Source organism: Sardina pilchardus, chromosome 1, assembly GCF_963854185.1.
Source record: "Sardina pilchardus chromosome 1, fSarPil1.1, whole genome shotgun sequence".
In the NCBI taxonomy this organism is placed as follows: Eukaryota; Metazoa; Chordata; class Actinopteri; order Clupeiformes; family Clupeidae; genus Sardina; species Sardina pilchardus.
This window is the reverse complement of record NC_084994.1, coordinates 11,184,688-11,207,411: the sequence shown is the minus strand read 5'-3', so window position 1 is coordinate 11,207,411 and position 22,724 is coordinate 11,184,688. Positions and strand designations below refer to the sequence as shown.

General features: G+C 41.9%; 1 protein-coding gene across 2 annotated transcripts in view; it reads left to right on the top strand.

Annotated features, from left to right (window-relative positions):
* Window positions 1-22,724, top strand: part of LOC134099068 (NACHT, LRR and PYD domains-containing protein 12-like) — a 59,866-nt gene that overhangs the window by 14,472 nt on the left and 22,670 nt on the right. For both annotated transcript variants that reach the window (XM_062551813.1, XM_062551904.1), the window contains exons 16-18: window positions 17,433-17,701; window positions 18,877-18,905; window positions 19,221-21,012. In XM_062551813.1, the coding sequence (XP_062407797.1) occupies window positions 17,442-17,701; window positions 18,877-18,905; window positions 19,221-21,012 (2,081 nt within the window). In that variant the 5' untranslated portion in view covers window positions 17,433-17,441. The remainder of the gene's footprint in view (window positions 1-17,432; window positions 17,702-18,876; window positions 18,906-19,220; window positions 21,013-22,724) is intronic.

Here is a 22,724-nt window from a genome sequence, read left to right as displayed (position 1 = left end):
GTAACGTTATTTGCGCCAAGGCCAACACGCAGAAAGCACACGCTATGATACGTTAGTTTATGTCCTATATTGACCAATCCTGATATTCGTTGGGTAATCGGCGCTGTTCTCCACCCCCTAACGCAATTAGCGAAGGACAACAATTGAGCGACACTTCAATCAGAAGCGCAGTTGAATGAAGTTAACTGATGACAACATTAAAAGGAATCCAACGTTTAGCGATCATGAAATAATACAATGCATAATGTCAAGATAATGAAGAGCAGTAGTTCTACTCAAACTATAGGCTACAGTACTTAGGCTATGTAGGCTATGGAAGATTTATCAAATCTAACAAGTAGGAAAGTTTAAGCGGATGGCGTGAAATAGACGTTCGAAAGGCCAACGAAAGTTAAGGTTGCTTTTGATTTAGTAGGCCTACAAAGACGCAAAACTGGTGGTCTAATTAGCGATTTTGTTGCCTTTGAATGATTCTCTTATAGATGCATTGAACAACAACACTTGCTTTTACAAGGAGGAAATATTTAGGCGCAAAATAGACGTGCGCTTTCACGGGCAGTTTTAGTACATACAGGGGAATACATAATTAGGCGCATTTTACGCTTCTCCTCCCATCTTTTTACACAAACCTCCTACTATCATCTGACACTCCCATAAATCCATATGCAATTTGCACAATTTGCCATTCTCATCTCCCGCGACAGGCAGTCTGCGCCTTCACCTCATTGCGGCTTGTTAGTACACACCTCACCATCCTTTTAAACGCCCGTTGCGAAACAAATACGCCTGAGGTGGGCACAAAAGCGTTAGTACATCTGCCCCTGAATGTCTTAGCAGACTTTAACCTCCTGTGACAGAACAAGTTCAGCCAGTTCTCCACAGATGACTTCTTGGTTCCGCGGTTGACTGTTTCAGCAGACCTTACTGTGACAGAACAAGTTCTGCCAGTTCTCTACAGGGAGCGTTAGAGCCTCAAGGAAAAAACAATAAAGCTCAAAACTGTAAGTTCCTTTAAGTGAGTTGCATGCAATGCTCATTACATTTCTTTTGAGGTTGGGAGGTGTTTGTATTTATATGTATTTGTATGAAATGTTTGAATGGAGTTCTATTTGTGGCCCTATACAAAGGCAATATTATGTAAAAGCAAAATTGTGGTTGGTTCTGTTTTAGAACTTCACAGAGAAGAGTTTTACTTCAAGAAAGAGAAGACAGAATTACCAGCAGCACGGTTTAGATTTAGTTTTTGTTTGTCTGTCCTCGAGAAAACCTTATTACCTATTGCTTTGAACCGAATACCTTGAAGATGCAGCCTTTAGTTGTTTAGATAGTTTCTTTATGTATGGGTATAATCCTTCTCTGATGTAATGTAGTTGTATATCAGGTGTGCACCTGTTATTGTTTCAGCTGTTGGTCGGTTGCTACGCTCATCAATACATCAACAACACGCCTCTTTATGCGGACAGAACTCGGTCCCCATTTCACACTCATATTCATGACTTACTGTACGCCAAACTATCTCACTCTGCCTATTTACAGTAGAAAATCATCATACCAGCAAACATCTCCTCGCCATTTCACGCCCATATTCATGACCTACTATACGCCAAACTATCTCAATCCGCCTATTGGGGCAGCCGTGGCCTACTGGTTCGAGCTTATAAGTGTTGCCAGTTCGATCCCCGACCAGTCCACGGCTGAAGTGCTCTTCAGCGAGGCACCTAACCCCTCACTGCTCCCTGAGCGCTGCTGGTTGGGCAGGCTCTGGGTTAGTGTGTGCTTCACCTCACTGTGTGTTCACTGTGTGCTGTGTGTGTGTTCACTAATTCGGTTAAATTGGGTTAAATGCAGAGACTGAATTTCTCTCACGGGATCAAAAAAGTATATATTATATTCTATTATATTTACAGTATAGAAAATCATCATACCAGCAAACATCTCCTCCCCATTTCACGGACATATTCATGACCTACTGTGTACCAAACTATCTCACTCCACCTATTTACAAACAGGACTTGATCCCCATTTCACGCCCATATTCATGACGTACGCCAAACTATCTTACTCCGCCTATTTACGGTGTAGAAAATCATCGTACCAGCAAACGTCTCCTCGCCTAATGTAAGTTGCTTTGGATAACCAATGTATTCTACTTTACATGGAGTTGTCCTCCATCTATACCGGCTCAGTTGCATTAGTGATCAGATTTTGAGGGTTCTAAAATATGATGATACACTGCATTAATCCTTTTTGTTTTCATTCATTTGTCCAGCTAACTTTTCTATTGAAACTAGATTGGTTACAGTCCCATTCTCAAATGTCCTGCATGAGCAAGGCCAAATTAACCAATCATCACGCAGCCACTGTGTCAGCAGCACTAGCACTGACAATGACGGTGCATTTCTGATGTCAGAGTATTTTTAACCAGACTATTCTCACATTGCAGCGCTTTACTAATATGTAGTAACATTAGTAAATATGAGGGGAGAAATGTTGCCCCCCCCCCCACCACCACCACCACCTTGATAAAAATAATTAACTAAGCGGGAGTATCAAGACCAGAAGGGGCGAAATCCCTCCCACACACACACACACTGACACACACACACACACACAAATCTCACCCTGATTATTCCCGCTCCTTACCATGAAAAGACTGCAAAGAGTTGACAATTACAGTCACAGACCCTGTGGTGGAATTTCACTCGCGGACAAATAAATGCTCTTCAAAAAGATATATTTTGGAACTATATACAAAAAGAGAAAAACAAGGAAGAGGCTGAATTAATCGAAATGATCAGGTCCTTTGAAGTTTGCACTGCTGTGGCATGACGTCTCTTGTGCTTCACTGTGCAGTCTCTCACTTCTTCAGCACAGCCCACCCAACAGGCCCCACACAGGTTCAGGACGTCTCTTGTGCTTCACTGTGCAGTCTCTCACTTCTTCAGCACAGCCCAGCCAACAGGCCCCACACAGGTTCAGGACGTCTCTTGTGCTTCACTGTGCAGTCTCTCACTTCTTCAGCACAGCCCAGCCAACAGGCCCCACACAGGTTCAGGACGTCTCTTGTGCTTCACTGTGCAGTCTCTCACTTCTTCAGCACAGCCCAGCCAACAGGCCCCACACAGGTTCAGGACGTCTCTTGTGCTTCACTGTGCAGTCTCTCACTTCAGCACAGCGCACCCAACAGGCCCCACACAGGTTCAGGACGGCTGTGACAGGCACTCCTGCGTGACGTCATGAACGGCAATTAGCTGAACCTGCGTTCACACAGAGAACATGAAAAAGACGCAACAGACCCTCTCACATCTAAAGACAAATCATAGCGTTTTTTAAAGACAAATCATAGCGTTTTTTAAAGACAAATCGGAGTGTTTTTTTTTAATTCACAGACTTATTTCGGAGTGATTATTTGCACCCGGGTGTAAATAGTGGAATGGAGGCATTTTCTTATTTGCACCCAAACCTGAAATGCGTGCTATCCAACATAGCGGGACCATCTTGGCAGGAGATGGCCTACCTAAATCTAACAAGTTAGGATTATTAAAACTATATTTGAGATGGGAAAGTGGTGCTAAATTTCCACAAACTTTATTCAGTGAACGGGTAAAGCCGTCCGTTTGCAAGCAAAATCAAGAAATACGAACTTTTAGTTTTGTTTACCGTTACCTAGCAACCCCAAAAAGTGAGTCAATAATTAGTATTCTCCCATTCACCTTCAACGGTGCGTGGTACAGCGGATAAGTGAATGAGTTACCATGCTCAAGATGATGGGTTTGAATCTCAGATCAGGTGTGGTTTTTTTGCCTGCCAAACACGCACTTCTTTTTTCTTAGATGACGTTAGCTCGCGGCAAATAAGAGTTTGTGCTTTTTGAACCTGTCAAAGATTGACTGGTTTTATTTCAGTTATGAGTACAGTTAAGTAGAAGTAGGCTTCAGTAGTTGTTAGTAGAAAGGTTGTGTTTTGACTTTGAGCCCCCAACGCTGCCTGGAAGGCGCTTAGGCATGGGTTATGGTTAGGGTTAAGGTTAGGTTAAGGTTAGGGTTAAGTTTAGGGTTAAGGTTAGGTTAAGGTTAGGTTAAGGTTAGGGTTAAAGTTAGGAGTAGGATTAAGTGCTTTTAAGTCAACAGTGGCAGCGCTGCCTGGAAGACAACTCAGAAAACAACTCTTTAAAGTGGCTTGTCTTTGATGAAGCTACCACATGACCAGTCATTAGCCTAATATTTGTATAATCACTTCCAAGTAACCCAGACATGGCAAAACAGCTAAAAACTGTTCAAAACTAAATTAGGCCTAGCCTACTGTAGAGCTGGTAAATACACCTGGCCTATTGACAGAGAACATGGATGTTAGACATCGGGTGTAAATAGTATTGTTGATTATTACACTATTTACACCCGGGTGTAAATAGTAATGTTGATTATTACACTATTTACACCCGGGTGTAAATAGTAATGTTGATTATTTGCACCCGGGTGTAAATAGTAATGTTTATTATTTACACCCGGGTGCAAATAGTCTCTGCCGACTTATTTACAGATTTTACAATGAGAGATCTTGCAGGGTCACTGATGACAAGACTGCAATGGGATTCCTCTAAATTATCTCCCATTGGAACACCCACCAATGTAGGCCAATAACTTTCCACCAACGTAATAAACCAGCAATGTAATAAACCAGCAACATTTAGTTGGCGGGAAGGTTAAAAAAAGTTAATTAAGTTCCCATCAATGTAGTAAATTGCTGATTTAGTAATATTATATCTCTATTATCAGTTGTAAGAGTATAGTTGTTAAAAACGTCACCATCTACACCATCTCATGATCTAAAACCCCCTTTCCCAAGCCTCCCCTCCTGCGAGGCAAATTAATTATTACATCAGACTATCAATGTAAATGTGTGTGTTGATAGAAAAATGTTAGAAGATAGAATAAAGCTATCCTTGCATCTCAATGATCGCATTACATTTTGAGGGTCTAGTTTCTCAGCAGAAGGAGTTACTTAAAGAGACCCTATGCAACTTTTTCATAGTCATAAAATCGCTTAGAAATCGTTGTTTTGCTTGACTGACAGTCACATTTCCTCCCGCCCCTAGTGTCCCTCTCCGCTATTACAACCTTGCAACTTTCTGATAAACGATCGTCTGCTGTTTACATCTGGAAGTCAGAGACGCGAAAGGAACAAGAAGAACCACGCTTGCAATTTATATATTTATATATAGCCTATATATATAAATATACACGCTAAAGCTGTCGGGGAAGCTCTGCAGAGAAATATGCAAGCATAAAACGAGCGAAAACGAAAAACGAAACCGAAACCAGAGATGAAATCGCCAATCCTGCATTATTCCTCTTTAAAATGTCTGTAATTGTTTGGTGCTGCTACCAATTGAGCATAGATAGATAGATAGATAGATAGATAGATAGATACTTTATTGATCCCCAAGGGGAAATTCAATGCATTGTACCTGCAGTATAGTTTACATGTATTGAATAATTTGAAATGATTCTTTGAATTCTAAGAAACTCTTTTAGGATAGGGCTCGGGCACACGTGTTGGGGAATTCTAGGAATATTGCCGCCATGTGGGTAGCACACCGAACGTAATAATCCATTCATTCAGATGCAGAAGACAAGAAGCAGAAAATGTATAGGCTAGTATTACCGATTCTTTTCCTCTTGCAATCGTGGGTTGCACTGTTACACCACACTACACAGCAACATACGACTAAGAAGGCAAACACTAAGTAACAGTAACTCACTAACAGGCGGGAGTAAATCCTTACAAGGCGCATACTAGTAAACTAAGGAGTGAGGCCACCAATATGGCTGCCTGCAAAGTTTTCACGTCACAATCCCGAGCCCTATTTGCTTGTAGGCTTATTCATACTTGAAGATCATGTGGTCCATGGCTACCTCTGATCACCAGTGAGTCAGAGAGATACTGTTAGCAAGGGAGGCCTACATGTGTCTGTGGTCAAAAATTCCAGGCACACTCAGGTGTGAGAAAACACTGCAGGTTTATTAACGATACCGGGAACAGGTCACTAGCCACATCATAGCTCTGATAACACTGTTCGAAGATCTCTAGGGCAAGGCCCATCTTATACATGGTTAGTTACATTGCGGTAATAGAAATCACATGGGTACAATGGTCTTTCCCAAAACTCCACATACATGCAAAAATACAACAATACATGAACACTTCTTGGACATAGCATGTGATCCACACACCATACGCAAGTCATGTGGGCACTCCAAGTAAGTAAGATAATAGGTCTATACAATACATATACATCCCTCAGCATTCTCTGTTCGTAGCATGTTCTCTGTCAGGGTCTTCCTAATATTACTGCCTCAGGCAGAATACCCTTAGCTCGTGACAAAAGGGGGTCGCATGACCTTTATTAGAAAGTCATGACATGGAGAGAGCAAACGACAGACAAAGAAAAGTTGATGCACAGTATTGAATGTATAGAAAAGCATACAAATAATATATGAAAATGTAATGTTAAATCACCTCTATGTAATAAATGTTAATTAGTATTCACTTCTAAAACATAATATTTGTTAGTAATCCAAAATTTCTACTACATTTTCCCCCCTTTGGGGCTTAAGGCCACAAAGAAATTTTAGTAAACAGAAAGAAAAATAATAAAGAAAAAAAAATCCAATTCCAATAACATCGTCAAAAACATTTCCGGGTCATAATATCAGGGTAAAACTCATTTCACACTTCAGTATCAGGGTAAGGTAGGATATCATCATAAGGTTCAGAGTCAGATTCACTTGGTTCGGCACCAAGCACTAAAACACGATCATTGTTAACAATAGCTGTATTCACAGAAACATAATTTGTCCCTGTGGGCTTCTGCAAGAGTTTATTCCACAGAAAAGCTACAACTATTTTTCCTAGACAAGTCACAATCACACAGATGACGATTGGAATGAGAAAAGGCAAAACTACCTTTAACATAGTTAGTAAAACTCTAGAAGTCGTTCCTCCAAACACATTAGCAATTTCTGCAAACAGACTTTCAAAAGTAATGGGTGGAGGTGGATTTGGAACAGCTTCTTGAATATTCTTAACATAGTGGGAGACATTACCATAGTAGTCAGGCACTAAAAAACAACATGAAGTCTCAACCACCTGGCAAAGTCCTCCGTGCTCTGCTAAAAGAAGATCAAGCGCTAAACGATGAGTTAGAAGCTCTGTTCTAATAGATCTGACTTCCTCATTTAGAAGGGTGATTGCAGATGATGTACTATTTGCTAGCAATTGCATGTGATAAGCTAGTCCATTAATTTTCTGCAAGGAAATCGCAACACCCGTCCACAAGGAAATAGACCAACCAAAGGTTGCCAGTGGGTCAGTCCAGGGGTCTGCTAAAATATACCCTTTCCACTTTTTCTTACCACTGGGCAACTCAATCACTTCTCTTTTAGCTCGTTGTGAATGTCTACCAAGATGATAAGTATCCTGAAAAAAGTCTTCCTTTAAAGTCCAAACAGCAGGAGAAACAGCTGCTATATAACATGTACCTATTGCTTTAGCAGGCCAGTATGAGTATGCTCTTTTACCGCACACCCAGTACATGCCCATAGGGAGAGCAAAATTAAAACTTGCACTCGGAACGGTACAATATCTTACAGTAGGAAAATATGCACCACCAAGCCATAGGCCTGGAACCCATTCTCCAACTTCTCTAGGACGTCTTGGTGAAAAATGAACAGTATCATATGTTGCATTAAGAAAATATTGACATTGACTGTGTCCTAAATGCCTTCTAGGGGATTTATCCGGTTACATGTCGGCAGTCCGACATCCTGCCAGTCCGACATCCCTTTCGTCCGACATGCCGCTATTCAGACATGGTGTTATTCCGACATGCTGCCAATCCGACACATTTTAGTACCCCCATTCCGACAGTTTACAAATCCTATTTTTTTCCACGTCAATTTAACGGACCCTATGAGCCCGACGACGAAGGCAAAGTGCGTCAAAAAACACACCCATTCTTCTCTGTTACATTGCTCCACGATTATTAGTCACAGCGAGATGAGACCTATATTGCATGAAAGAGCTCAGAACCGGGGCTTTCCAACGAGACTGGACATGTCTGTACGATCAAGTATGAAAATAAAAATAAAATCATGATTTTAAATTAAAGTATCATATTTACAGTCTATATTGCTCTGCGTTCACCCATGCAGCCACTGCTCTCGCTTGAATTACTCCGGGACCAGGCATCGCACAGACATAACACGCATATCAAATGAAAGAGGAGAAACAGAGCTTTCCATTGATACCAAACACATTGATCCTTTTGTGTTATAGAAACAGACGAAGTGACAAACAAATAAGAATCATATAGCTTCGGCTACCGCTACTTTCGTTTGATTTAGGCTACTCGTGAAACCGTGGTTAAAAAGATACGGCTTGCATGTCAGATAAAAGATGAGAGCTAGAGCTATCCACAGATACCAAATACAACCTTCTAGGCCATAAAACAGACGAAGTGACAGCAAAATAATAACTTAATTTAGCCCCACTTAGTCCGCGAATAATGAGAAGAAAACTTGCCATGTCTATAGAACTGTTTTCACTTCCCCGAGTCGTGCACGCAACAGACACATAACCATATCAAGAAGTCTTCACAATGACATTTTAAATGTGAATCTTTATTATTTTACACAATTGGATATAGTTATGACATTAATAGCCTATTAATGACCTCATGTCGGAATGGCACGTTGTTTGAAAAAAAAGTTAAATACCGCCACTGCGACCATGAAAAAAAAAAATGTCGGACTGGTGGGACTTTTTCCCATAAAGAGACATGCCTCCACTACGACAATTGGACGTCAATGTCGGAGTGCTGGTATGTCGGAATGAACGGCGGTAGCCGATTTATCCTCTGGGTAAGCTGAAACAGTCACACATACAATCCCTCTCTTGACTGGCACTTTAACAACTTCTAGATCCCACCCTGATACACGCAAAAGATATCCACTGGTCTTGTTACACACAGTATAAGGTTTAGCAACATCTCTACTTCTAGCAACTTCAGTGGGCCAAGGGGTTTCAGAATTAATCTTTACTGACTTTACTTTTTTCATAAAAGTCCAACTGATCATTCTATCAATCTTTTGTCCAGTTCTATTTATCCAAACAGAATCCATTAATGTTAGCATCATATTCAAGGACGAACCACCTACAAATTGTTCTATCCCTGTGACACCTACTGTATTAAGACAATCTGTGCTAGTACACAATCGAGATGCAGAACATGCAGAATCTTCAGAAGTCCTGTAGGGAAAAACACGCATTTGAAAAGACTTTTCTTGGCACACCCAGCAGGTCTCATTTCTACCTGCTACAGTTGTTCTAGCTTGGAAAGCCAGTTCACAAGCTTTATTAGTACCGCATATCTCCTCCTCTGGAGAAGAAGACATAATCAGTAAGAACACGCAGAATAACACCACTAGCCCCATTTTACTCCCAGTTACAAAACAACAAACACTCTATTCTATCTTCAACAGCAGAGCTGGCTTGGGTTTTAAGGCCCGCCCCAGGTGACTGTCCAACGAATGAATATCTAGCTAAACTGGAAATAAAACAGTGCTAGTTTAATGTATACTGATATCTTGTTTCTGCTTTCAATATCCACCACAGATTTGAATGATGGATTGTTGGATGTGCTAATTTTAATGGACACTTAATTAATTTCCCCTTCCTCAAAGGAATGACTTCACATGTGTACTTAGTAAAATAGGTAAGAATCAAAACATATTTCCCTTGGTTCACTTCATTTACAGTCCAGTACTTTTTAGATGTAATGCAGGTTAAAACAGCAGGATCTTGCAACACTTCCCTTATCCCCGATGGAATATATATCCAAAGGCCTACTGGCGAAGTTTGCCAAAACCACCACTGGTCAACCTCGAGCATAGAGTCACCAGTCAGTTCAGATAGTGTTCCGGATCTTTCACCACTCTACAGTGTGACAGATGAATCCAAGAGTCTCTTTCCGCGACTCTCACGGCAGTGGGTGTAGACAGCAAAACTTGATATGGTCCTCTCCAACGTTCGTGATTCCACTGTTTCCTTCGAAAGTCCTTAACGAGCACCCATGAACCTGGTTCCACTGGGTATGTGTCCAGGAAACTTTGGGGCAAAGCCGACGCCACCTGTTGAGAAACAGAAGAAAGAGCAGCAATCAGTTCTCGCATGTAACCAGACAAGGTACCATCTACATCTTCCAAATTAGGTGGATAAGGTAAACCTGGAATTGGCATGGGACGGGCAGTCAAAATCTCAAATGGACTTAACCCTTTTGATCTTGATGCACGGCCTCTGAGGTAGAGGAGAGCCAAAGGTAGAGCAGTCACCCAATCCATACCAGTTGTGGTAGTTATTTTAGTCAATTTAGCTTTCAACATTCCATTAACTCTTTCTACAGCACCTCCACTTTGTGGGTGGTATGCACAATGAGTCCTAAAGTTAATTTGTAATTTGTCTGACAAGGCCACAATTACTTTGTTCACAAAATGGGGACCGTTATCCGAAGTAAGCTTTTTAGGCACACCCCATCTGGGTATCACATCTCTTATCAAAGCCTTAGCAACTGATAAGGCATTGGCATGTTTAACAGGATAACATTCTGGCCATTTTGAAAACATATCCACAATTACCAAGCAATATTCATAACCTCTGCATTTTGTCAATTGAATAAAATCCATCATAACATGTTCAAATGGTCCTGATGGTGGTGGGTGATGCCCTCCTTGGGTTCTCACTGTGGGTGCGGTGTTATATTTCAGACAAGTAATGCACCTATCACAGTAAGCAGCTGCTGCTGTGGTGAATCCTGGTGCAAAGTAAAGTTGTTCTACTGTTTTAACCATAGCTGTTGAACTTGCATGATCTAAACCATGAGTGATTTTAGCAACTATATGAAAACACGATTTTGGTAGAACAGGCCTACCTGTTGGAGTATGTAACCACAAATCATCATTACTCTTTTTACAATTTTTCCATTTTCTTTTTTCTTTTGCATCTACAGATTTTTGTGCTTCTTTTAAAGCTTCATCTGATGTCACTATATCTGGTATTTGAAAATTCAAAAGTACTTGTGTTTTGTTCGAAAGTGTTAAAAACTCTGGTGGTATCCTCCTCTTAACTCCCCCCTTCGCGGCACTCTTAGCAGCCGAGTCAGCCCTCTCATTACCAAGACTGACTTCATCAGTGCCTCTGGTATGAGCTGCACACTTAACAACTGCTAAAGACAAAGGAAGCTGAATTGCCTCCAGCAACAAGACAATGAACTCTTTATGTTGTACTGGTTTACCAGTAGCCGTAAGAAAGCCTCTTTCTTTCCATATTGCTCCATGATCATGAACAATTCCCCAGCAATAACGGCTATCAGTATATATACAAACAGATTTACCAGCTGCCAACACACAAGCTCTAAAAAGTCCTACCAACTCAGCAGATTGGGCAGAAAAAGTTCCTGGGAGGGAGTAAGATTCCACCGTTTCAAATTGATTCACCACTGCATAGCCACTTACTACCTCTCCAGATTCCAAGCGTAAAGAAGAACCATCGACATAGAAAACTAAGTCAGGGTTAGTAAGGGGTTCCTCAGATATATCAGGACGAGGTTTAGTGCAAATGGTTATGACATCACAGCAATCATGGCTTTCACCATCTTCGGCGGTTGGTAATAATGTCGATGGGTTAAGAGTAGTACAACGTACAAGTGTGACATGTGCTAAGGTCAACAACACATGTTGGTACGAAAGGAGACGGGCAGTTGTAAGATGTGATGTCTTTGCTTGTAAAAGCAATGCATGCACATCATGTGGAACATGAACAGTCAAAGGATGCATCAACACTAGATCCGCACAAGCCATTACTGCATTTGAAGCAGCTGCAACAGACTTCAAACAAGGCACCCAGCCTCTTGCTACCGGATCTAATCTCTTTGACAAGTAAGCCACTGGTCTATACTGTCCACCATGCAACTGACACAACACTCCTGACATGTAACCTCCTTTTTCACACACAAACAAATGAAAATCAAGATCATAATTAGGCAATCCCAAAGCTGGAGCTGAAGCTAAAGCTTGTTTCAAAATCACAAAAGCAGTCTCACAGTCGTCAGTCCAAGTCACAATGTCAGTCAAACTCTTACAAGCATTCGCACACATTCGGAGAGGTTGTGCCTTCTCCGAGAAGTCTAAAATCCAAGCACGACAATAACCAATCATTCCTAAGAAGCTTAACAATTGCTGCTTTGTCCTGGGTCTCGGACAGGCAGTAATTGCAGTGATGCGCGACGCATCCAGGGCCCTGCAGCCAGGAGTAAGTAAATGACCCAAGTACTTGACTTGCTCTTGGCAGAGTTGCAACTTTTCTTTAGAGACTTTAAGTCCCACCCTGGCCAGGTATTTCAGCAATGCCACTGTGTCAATCAGGCATGATTCTTTTGATGGGCTTCCAATTAAAACGTCATCTCCATAAGAAATAACAGCACTTCCTGCCGGTGGAGTAAATTGTGTCAGACAGGCCACTAATGCCTCATTGAACACCGAAGGTGATTCTGTATAACCCATTGGCAAACGACTCCAGGTGTACCTTTGACCCTTAAAGGTGAAGGCAAACCAAAATTGAGAGGCAGGATGTACTCTGATCGTAAAAAACGCATTTTTTATATCAATTACTGAATAAAACGTCGCAGTGGATGGCAGACTAGAGAGGATGGTGCAAGGATTTGGCACAATAGGGTGCCTAGGGTGAATAGCGTCGTTAACAAGTCGTAAATCTTGCACAAACCTCCAAGTGCCATCAGACTTTTTAACGGGCAAAATTGGTGTATTAACTGGGGAGGAACTGCAACGCACAATAGCTCCTCTGTCTAACAATGATTTGAAGACAGGCTCTATCCCCTGCTCAGCCTCTTTCGACAACGGATATTGAGCTTTCGACGGATAACGCAATGTTTTTGCACATATTTTCAAGGGTTGAGCAGTAGATAGAGTACCAAAGTCATAACTATCGGCTGCCCAGAGATTATCTGGAACAGCGGCTAACAGATCTGCTTTCTCTTTTACAGAGAGAACCCTCCATTCATCTGGTTGGGTTAATGAGGGTGTTGAACATGCAGAGAGCTCTTTCTGCACAGGGGTGACTTTCAAAGAACACCATTGTTGGAAAAAATATGCCTCTTGTGAGGGTGAATAAAACAAATTTGGGGTCTCTTCGACCACTGTCCAATCTTTAGCACTTACACACGCTTTCACAAATGGCCCTAAATCAATCCAATTTCCTTGGGCTTTTTCTAATGCAACATGTGGATAAGAATTTGGGTTTGCAAACAAAGGTTTCAGACCTGAAGACAGGTCTACTACTGCTGCAGAGTAGATTTTAGAAGTCAAAATGCCGGCCACATCAATAGTCTCAATACTATTTCCTATCTGGTACCACGCGTTCACAGACGGCTGATCTGTAGAGCCTTGAAAACATGCTATTGTACAATGATATTGCTCGGGGGTCTCTAGTCTTCCTAGAACCGAGATCGGAGGTTTTAATGCTAAACCAATGTCTTTACACTCATATCCTATCCATGTGGGGTTGATTTTCTGACAATAAAGATAAACAGGGCCTTCTAAACCTACTCCTTGAGGAGAAAGAAAAAGTGTCAGATTTAATTTACACATTAGATCTCGGCCTAGTAAATTTTCAGGGCAAACACTGCTTAGAAGAAAGGAATGTTCTACTGTCTGATGTTCATATTGAACCACTAAAGGGGTAGAAACTGGTTCTGCCACTGATTGGCCTGAAGCTCCTGTGACATATATAACTCTTTTACTTTTGGATGTCAAAAACGTACAACTATCATTCATTCCAAGTGTACTAACATCCGCTCCTGTATCAACTAAAAAGGATACATCAATACCATTCAGAGAGAGAATCAGTTTAGGTTGTGCGGCAGCATTCAAAGTCAGTTGGGGATAAAGTTCCAAGGGTGATACAGAAGTGTTGGTAAGGGGTCCCGGAGCCCCTCGTTCAGAGTCCTCCCTGTCCTATTCAGAATTTCCACGCTGTGTCCAGACAGGACCCTGAGGGCGTCGCTGTGGTGATCGACCCCAGTCTTGTCTCCAATCACCCGACTTCGGACAATCTCTTGCAATGTGCTCAACGTCTCCACAATTCCAACAACCGCTTCTCTCAGTCCACCTAAATCCTGCTCCCCTTCCCCCACGTCCCCGAAAACGCTGTCGACCTCTGGCCTCATTTTCACTTCTTTCCACACTTTTCTGATAGAAACTGAGAGCAGCATCTTGAAGAGCATCCTGTTTTCTAGTTTCAATCTTTTCTCTAAGCCGTTCATAATTTTCAGCATACTGCAACAGTTCATTTGGAGCAGCCATACTCCACGTCACAAGATGATTCTTTACATAATCAATGACTTCTTTCTTTCCTCCAAGAATGAAATACTGTCTGACCAAAGCCATTCTCTGTTGGGGGTTAGTATTACCTCCCCCATGTTTATTAACAGCCGTAGCAACTCTTCCCAAGAATTCTCTAGCAGTCTCTGTTGTTAGCTGAGAAATGGCCATTTTAGTCCAATCTTCAGTAGCTGTATAACAAGCACGCAATTCAGCAAACACGGCAATCAAAGCTTGCTGATATCTGTCCTCTCCTGATGCCACAGCCACTATAGGAGGATTAACATTGTTGTCTGCTGCAACAGCAGGGGCAATACGGTCAATATCAGGCAGTCTTTCTCTCAATTGCAACCAATGTGGGGCACACTTTCGGGCTAACACAGCCGCCATTTCAGCCGTGGTGGGTTTATAAATTCTGTCCATGCGCAATATTGCTTCTATGAATGCCTCTATGCCTTCCTCAGGCTTAGGTAGAGCTGCAGCTACAGACTTCATTTCATCAGGGAGCCAAGGTCTAACAACATCAATCAAATTTCCTCCTTGACCAGGCATTTGGATAATCGGAGCTTGAAACACATGAGAAGGGAGGTCAGGACTAGCTAGATAGAAGTTCTCGCCAGGGAGATCAGGGCTAGCCAAGTGAAACATTTCTTCTTCAACATCATCATCAAGACGTAACACTCGTCTAACTACCTGCAGTCCCCTTCCTGCATAGCCTAGCCTTTCCACTCCTGTTCCTCTAGTGTCTCTTGGATGTCTGATAGGTGTTGGTGGTTGTTGTGCTACTGGTGGTTGCCTAAGGGCAGGAGCAGCCTCAGCCAGTTGTGGTGCAGGGAGTTCTTGGAGAAGTGGTGGTGGATGTGGAAGAGGTGGTGGTGGTTGTGGATGTGGAAGAGGTGGTGGTGGGGGAGGCGGAAGAGGTGGATAAACTGGGGCCCATGTGTCATCATAGTGGGGAGGTTTACGGATTACAGGGGCTGGAGAGTCAGTGTTACTTGTCTGCACATAGACTTCAGCTGAAATGTCCATAGCTCCGCACAAACCCTCTCTCTCTCTCTGAACTTGCTTTTGATGTTCCATTACTTTTCTCTGTTCCATAACTTGCTTTCTCTTCTCATCTCTTTCCCTCGCTTCTCTTTCCCACTTTACAAACAAATCATGCTTAAAAGGCCTAGCCTTTCTATCCATCATAGCCCTACATTCAGTTAACCTATCCAAACTTAATGTACCATCTAAAGGAAATTTCCCTTCAGTCCATCTATTCCACTTATTCAATAAACTTTCATCCACACATTCAGGTCCATATTTCTTATACATGTCTTTTAAACATCCAGGATTATGTATACCTTTGGGCAATTTAACAGTTTTACTATTACTAATCCCCATGGCAGTGTCCCTTTATATTTTTATTAGCCAATGACCTTACGCCTAACACAGAGCAAAAATATCAGTGTACAGCAGCAATTTTCAAGCGATCCAATCCCCGTATCAAGCGCTTAAGCCAATCCTTCTGATTGCTTTTCTTAGCAGATCCTTTATCGATTGCTCTTCGGCTGTGCTCACAAGCCAACCTTTCTGCCTTCCTACAAGCAGAGCAAGTTGCTTCGGTGGCACCCCGGTTCACACACAACACAAGCCTATTTTTTAACTACTGAAAGGTAGAGAAAAAATCTCTACACTCACCACCTAGGTGCCCGTGACCACGGAGCACGGCAGTACCGTATCCAAGGCACAGGATGATCCCCTCTGGCAAGGATGGGTCCCGCGGGCGTCGTTGCCTTTTTTTCCACGGTCTTGTCCCAAGATCAAAAATAGATCTCCCGTACAGCTGTTTTGGGTCCTTCGCCGTCCAGGTTTCACCACTGTGTCTCGAAGTTAGGTATCCCACCGCTGTCACCAAAATGTGGTCAAAAATTCCAGGCACACTCAGGTGTGAGAAAACACTGCAGGTTTATTAACGATACCGGGAACAGGTCACTAGCCACATCATAGCTCTGATAACACTGTTCGAAGATCTCTAGGGCAAGGCCCATCTTATACATGGTTAGTTACATTGTGGTAATAGAAATCACATGGGTACAATGGTCTTTCCCAAAACTCCACATACATGCAAAAATACAACAATACATGAACACTTCTTGGACATAGCATGTGATCCACACACCATACGCAAGTCATGTGGGCACTCCAAGTAAGTAAGATAATAGGTCTATACAATACATATACATCCCTCAGCATTCTCTGTTTGTAGCATGTTCTCTGTCAGGGTCTTCCTAATATTACTGCCTCAGGCAGAATACCCTTAGCTCGTGACAAAAGGGGGTCGCATGACCTTTATTAGAAAGTCATGACATGGAGAGAGCAAACGACAGACAAAGAAAAGTTGATGCACAGTATTGAATGTATAGAAAAGCATACAAATAATATATGAAAATGTAATGTTAAATCACCTCTATGTAATAAATGTTAATTAGTATTCACTTCTAAAACATAATATTTGTTAGTAATCCAAAATTTCTACTACATGTCCACTTTCAGTGCTCCATGACGCTTAGTTCAAAAGATACGCATATTTACGGGTAATGCGAGGATTTTGTATTTAATTGGGTGGTCAAGGCCCACGCAGAGAGACACTATGCAGCAGTTTGAGCTCAAATGAGAGGTGGCCACTACACCCCTGCATTCTGCAATGTAGTTCTTCAGTGACATATAGCAGACTGGTTGTCAAGAAGCACACACATAGTGCTTCGACTTTGAATGCAGCTCAGCCTCAAGGACTCTTCTACCCTTATTATACCCTTCTCTCTTCTACCCTTATTATAGCCTAATCCAAAAATAGACCCTAGGTTGTTTTTACATGCTGTTTTTACAAAGTTTTCCTTAGAACTACAATAGTGATAAAGACTAAATGAGCACCTTGGTAAACTTCCTAGACTGTTTCTCTCAAAGACTAAACTATCTGTATTTGTTGTATGACAGGTGAGCACCATGGCTGAGAACATTCTGGACCTGCTCTTCAGAACTCTGGATGAGTTGGAGGAGGCAGAGCTGAAGCGGTTCAAGATGCACCTGTCTGAGAGAACCTTGGAGGAGTTTAAGCCCATCCCCAAAGGAAGGCTGGAGAAATGTGACGCTACAGACGTTGCCTCTAAGATGAAGGAGGCCTATGGGGAGGAAGGCTCAATGAAAATGACTCGGACCATCCTGAGGAAGATGAACCTCAACCTTCCAGACCAACTAGGAGAGAGGTAGATATACACAACTCTCTCTTTCTTTCACTCACACACACACACACACACACACACACACACACACACACACACACACACACACACACAGGTCATGAGTGGGACACTTTACCTGAAAATTAGAAGTTCAAGTAGACTGTTATTTGGAGGAGCTTTTCAGTTCACCACACACAATAAAGACAGTTACTCTGTTTGAACAGTTATCACAGCACAGCACTCAGTGTTATAACAGGAAACAGTTCAATTCACGTAAGGGGAACAGTCCGCCCCCCGTTTTCCCTGGTGTGAAAGCTACCCCGTGACACCACCGCTCTCTCCCACTATCTCTTGGGTCAAGCTGACATCCCAGAACAGCACTAGCCCTCTTAATAAGTTTGTTCAGTTTCATCCTGTCGGCAGTCGAGATACCGCTCCCCCAACATACTACCGCATAGAAAATGGCTGATGCCACCACTGAGTTGTAAAATGTTCTCAAAAGCGCCCACTAAACCCCAAAAGATCCGAGTTGCCTCAGCAGATACACCCTGCTCATGCCCTTTTTGTAGGGTGCAGTCCAGCTTACTCTTCAGGTGAACATCCAGGTGTCACCCTCACCATCTCATTTCCCTGAATGCTCACTGATGCTGATGGGGGATGACCTTTCCTACAGAAATCCACCACCAGTTCTTTGGTCTGGGCCGTATTGAGTTGGAGATGGATCCTCAGGCACCAGTCCATAAAATACTGCATGAGATCTCTGTACTCAATGTCATCATACTCCTAGGCCTACTACACGTGACGTCCCCCCTGCACACATGAGAGTTTGTGAGGGCTGTGCCACTCGTGCCACTGGAGGAGGGGCCGCTCATTTACTCCCCTAAATTATTGCAAATATAGACTTGGTTGTGACTTCCGAACAGTTTGTGCTACTTTGTTAATATTTGGGAAACTGCTCAAGTGCCACAAGGGCACAGCAAATGAACTTCAGAAACAATATGCTACATCAAAGCATTAAAGCTCACGATATTCAGACCGGCCCAAAACGCACACACACACATGCATGCTCACACACGCACAGACAAAGGTATTTCTCCAATACTTTTATGAATATCCTGTTGTACACATATACAGTATAAGTGATTTATTGAAATGTTTCTATAATGAATTTGCATTGTCTTTTTGCCATGTTTCTCCAGGGATGCTGCAGCGACAGGAAAGCAAGATGGTAAGACTTTAATACATTCCACAGCTGTACTGCATGTTTGTGCACTTATCACTGAGTGCACTTTAATGATTTTTTATGAAACTTTTATTTTCACTTTTTGTATGAGGGAGCAATTGTTCAAGACTCAAATAAGGAAGATGGTTAGACTTTTTCATGACACACTAATGAAATATGTACGGCATAATTATGATGCACTAGTTATGTATATGCTTTAAATATAGCAATTAATCATCATTATGGACATAGGTTATTTATACAGAAAATGTACAAGTCGTACAAAAACGTATGTGTGAAACGTATGCTTATTTTCGGCAGATGCAATTCTACAGGAAGTCAAAGAAAAACACAAAAAGTGGATGAAAGAGAAGTTTGGTAAGATTGATGAGTGTACCGAGAAGGGAAGGAACAAAACACTCCTGAGTAAGATCTACACGGAGCTCTACATCACTGAGGGAGAGAGTGAAGGAGTCAACACTCAACATGAGGTTCGCAGGATTGAAACGCTGTCAAACTCCCAAGAGGCAAAGAAATTAAAAATCAACTGTAGCGACATCTTTAAGTGTTCACTGGAAGATGAGAAAATCCGAACTGTAATGACCACAGGCATTGCTGGCATCGGAAAATCTGTATGTGTGCAAAAGTCCATTCTGGACTGGGCAGAAGGAAGGTCCCATCAGGATGTTGATTTCATATTTGCACTTCCATTCCGCCAGTTAAACTTGAAACAATATAAGTCATGCACTCTCCTCAAACTCCTCCTTGACTTTCATCAGGAACTGGATGAAGAGGTCATATGTCCCAAAATGTTCAGAGAGTTGAAGATCATGTTCATCTTTGATGGTCTGGATGAGAGCAAACTTTCCCTGAATGTAGAACAAGACATGCATGGTTGCTTGGAGACTGCATCAGTGGATATGTTGATAACCAACCTCATCACAGGTAATCTATTGCCTAATGCGCTTATTTGGATAACCTCCCGACCAGCAGCTGTCAAACAGATCCCTACTGAATACATAGACAGGTGGACAGAGGTACAAGGATTCAATGACCAACAGAAGGATGACTACTTCAAGAAGAGGATTGAGAATCCAGCAAAAGCGGACACAGCCATCGCCCACATTAAAAGGTCTAAGACTCTCTACATCATGTGCCACATCCCTGTCTTCTGCTGGATCTTAGCCACTGTGCTTCTGAAAATGATCAATCTTACCAGTACAAGTGACTATCCTCAAACACTAACTGAGATCTATATCTATTTCCTGCTCACCGAGACACGTATGAAGGGCCAAAAATATGACAAAAGCTTTGAACGAGATGATAAAAAACGCCTGAAGTCCAACAAAGAGCCTATTTTGAAATTATCCAAACTAGCATATGAAGAACTGCTGAAGGGTGATATCTTGTTTAATGAAGACAGCTTGAGGGAATGTGACATCAATGAAGAAGACATGATATTGTACTCTGGTATGTGCTCTGAGTTCTTCATGAGTGAGGATGTTCTCGATCAACATAAAGTCTATTGCTTTGTGCATTTGAGCATTCAGGAGTTTCTGGCTGCATTGTTTGTGTTTCATTCCTTTGTGACTAAGAACACAGAAGCCCTGACAAAATTTACCTCACAAGAATCTGCCTTGACAGCCCCTTCAAGCCTTTCCATGGTTGAGTTTTTAAGAACTGCTATAGATAAATCCATGCAGAGCAAAGATGGACATTTGGACCTTTTCCTTCGCTTCCTCTTAGGCATCTCACTTGAGTCCAACCAGAAACTCCTACAAGGCCTTCTGGCACACATAGAGAGAAGCTCAGACAGCCGCAAGGAAACAGTGGAGTACATCAAAGGAATTCTGAGTGAAGACAAACAAGTCCCTGAAAGATGCATGAATCTGATCCTCTGTTTATCGGAGATGAAGGAGAACACCCTTTATCAGGAGATTCAGCGGTACATAGACTCTGGAGAACGGCTCTCTCCTACCCAATGTTCACAACTGGCCTACATGCTTCTGTTATCAGAGGAAACACTTGATGAGTTTGACCTGGCTAAGTACAAGACATCAAGTGAGGGTCGTGAGAGACTGCTTATAGTATTACAGTCTTGTAGGAAAGCACGGTGAGTAAGAATAGCAGTTACTGTATGTCATGCATTTGAATCTGAATTATAAAAAAACTATAGAGCAACAAAATCACTACTTAATACTGGTGATGTAATTTATTGTTCAATTTAAACCATTAGCAATAATCAATCTGCCACATCTGTTATGTTACTGCAGATTGGTTGGTTGTTATCTCAAAGAGGATTCCTGTGAGGTCCTAGCATCTGCTCTTCAGTCAGAAAAGTCCCTGTTGAAATTGACTGTACGGAACAGTCAATTTTTTCAGACTTGATACCCTTGTGACACAAAATGGCTTTCCATGGTAGAGATAAAATGCACACATCATTTGAATCAGGAGAACTAGCCCGTTATTATGGTATATATAATTACCTCCATCAAGGTGATTATGTTTTCATCAGGGTTTTCTTTGTTTGTCTGTTAGCAAGATAACTCAAAAAGTTATGGATAGATTTTGATGCTTTTCAGGAGAGGTCTGAAATGACCCAAGGAAGAAAGTATTACAATTTGGGAATGATCCAGATCAGGCGCTTGGCGGAGGTCTGTGCTCTCGGAGTGCTTTTAGTTTTTATAATAAGTTTGAGTGTAACACGCATTGTGTTTAAACAATAGCCTACCTTCAAAATTCAACCTCAAAAAAACATGAAAATATTAGTTTGTCAAGATGAATCTTACTTTTCACCTAATGTCTATTGTAGAGTATGAGTAGAGTTTTCTCCTCAGAGAAAACAAAACAGAATCAATTTACCACCCTCGGTTCAGAAGTTATGATCACTTTACTCATAACTGCAAACCACAGTAACAAGTAGAATTGTTAAATGTAGTAATGTAACAAAAGATAATGTGTTACCACCAAAACAGGATGCATAGCTTACTACACTCTGAAGAGACCTAAATCAATTGTGGGGAGGAAAGAGACAAGCTGAAGTAGACTAGCTGATGGTGACTGCTTCTTTGTGTGCTTCATTCTTCTATAAAAACAAACAATAAGAACAAAGAGACTTGTCCTGTTTCTCAAAGTCAAGGATGGGTCCTTCAAAGCCACTTTTTCAAGGATGTTACGTCATGGAATCTCGTCAAGCACTGTTCCAAAGTCAAGGATGCTTTAAAATTCTATCAAGTACTGAGTCCTTCGTTCCGAGAATTTCTGAGGATTTTGGAGGGTGCATCGATGGATCCTCAGCGTGAAGAAATAACCCACAATCCTTTGCGTATGGATGATTAGAAATTCTCTGGCGATGTAATTTTAGAAAAAAGGGAGAGGGAGATGGAAAGAAGATGCAAAGAAGCAGTACGTCTTATAGGCTAAATACGATTTCTGATGTGTTTTGTTAATGTCATCATATATTTGCTCAGGCATTTATATCAAGCTATTGTGCATGTTCATCATAAATGCATATGTATGAATAGTTGTGTTTTATAGACTTTTGTCATTCATTTATCTGTGAATATACTTCCATTGCATGCTGGGGAGGGTACTGGGAAGGTGTCTCTCTAGCACCCAACTCGCAAGAAAGAGAGCGGGGGTGGGATCCGGAAAGCACCACGGGGCGGGAATCAAACCTGGGTCGCTGGCGTGCAGTGCAGGTGCCCCAGCCAGTTGCGCCACAGCTGGGGCCAAGGATTGACTTTGAGAAACAGCGATTTTTACAACCCCAAATCAGAAACAGTTGGGACTTTGTGTAAAATGCAAATGTAATGGGCAAAATTA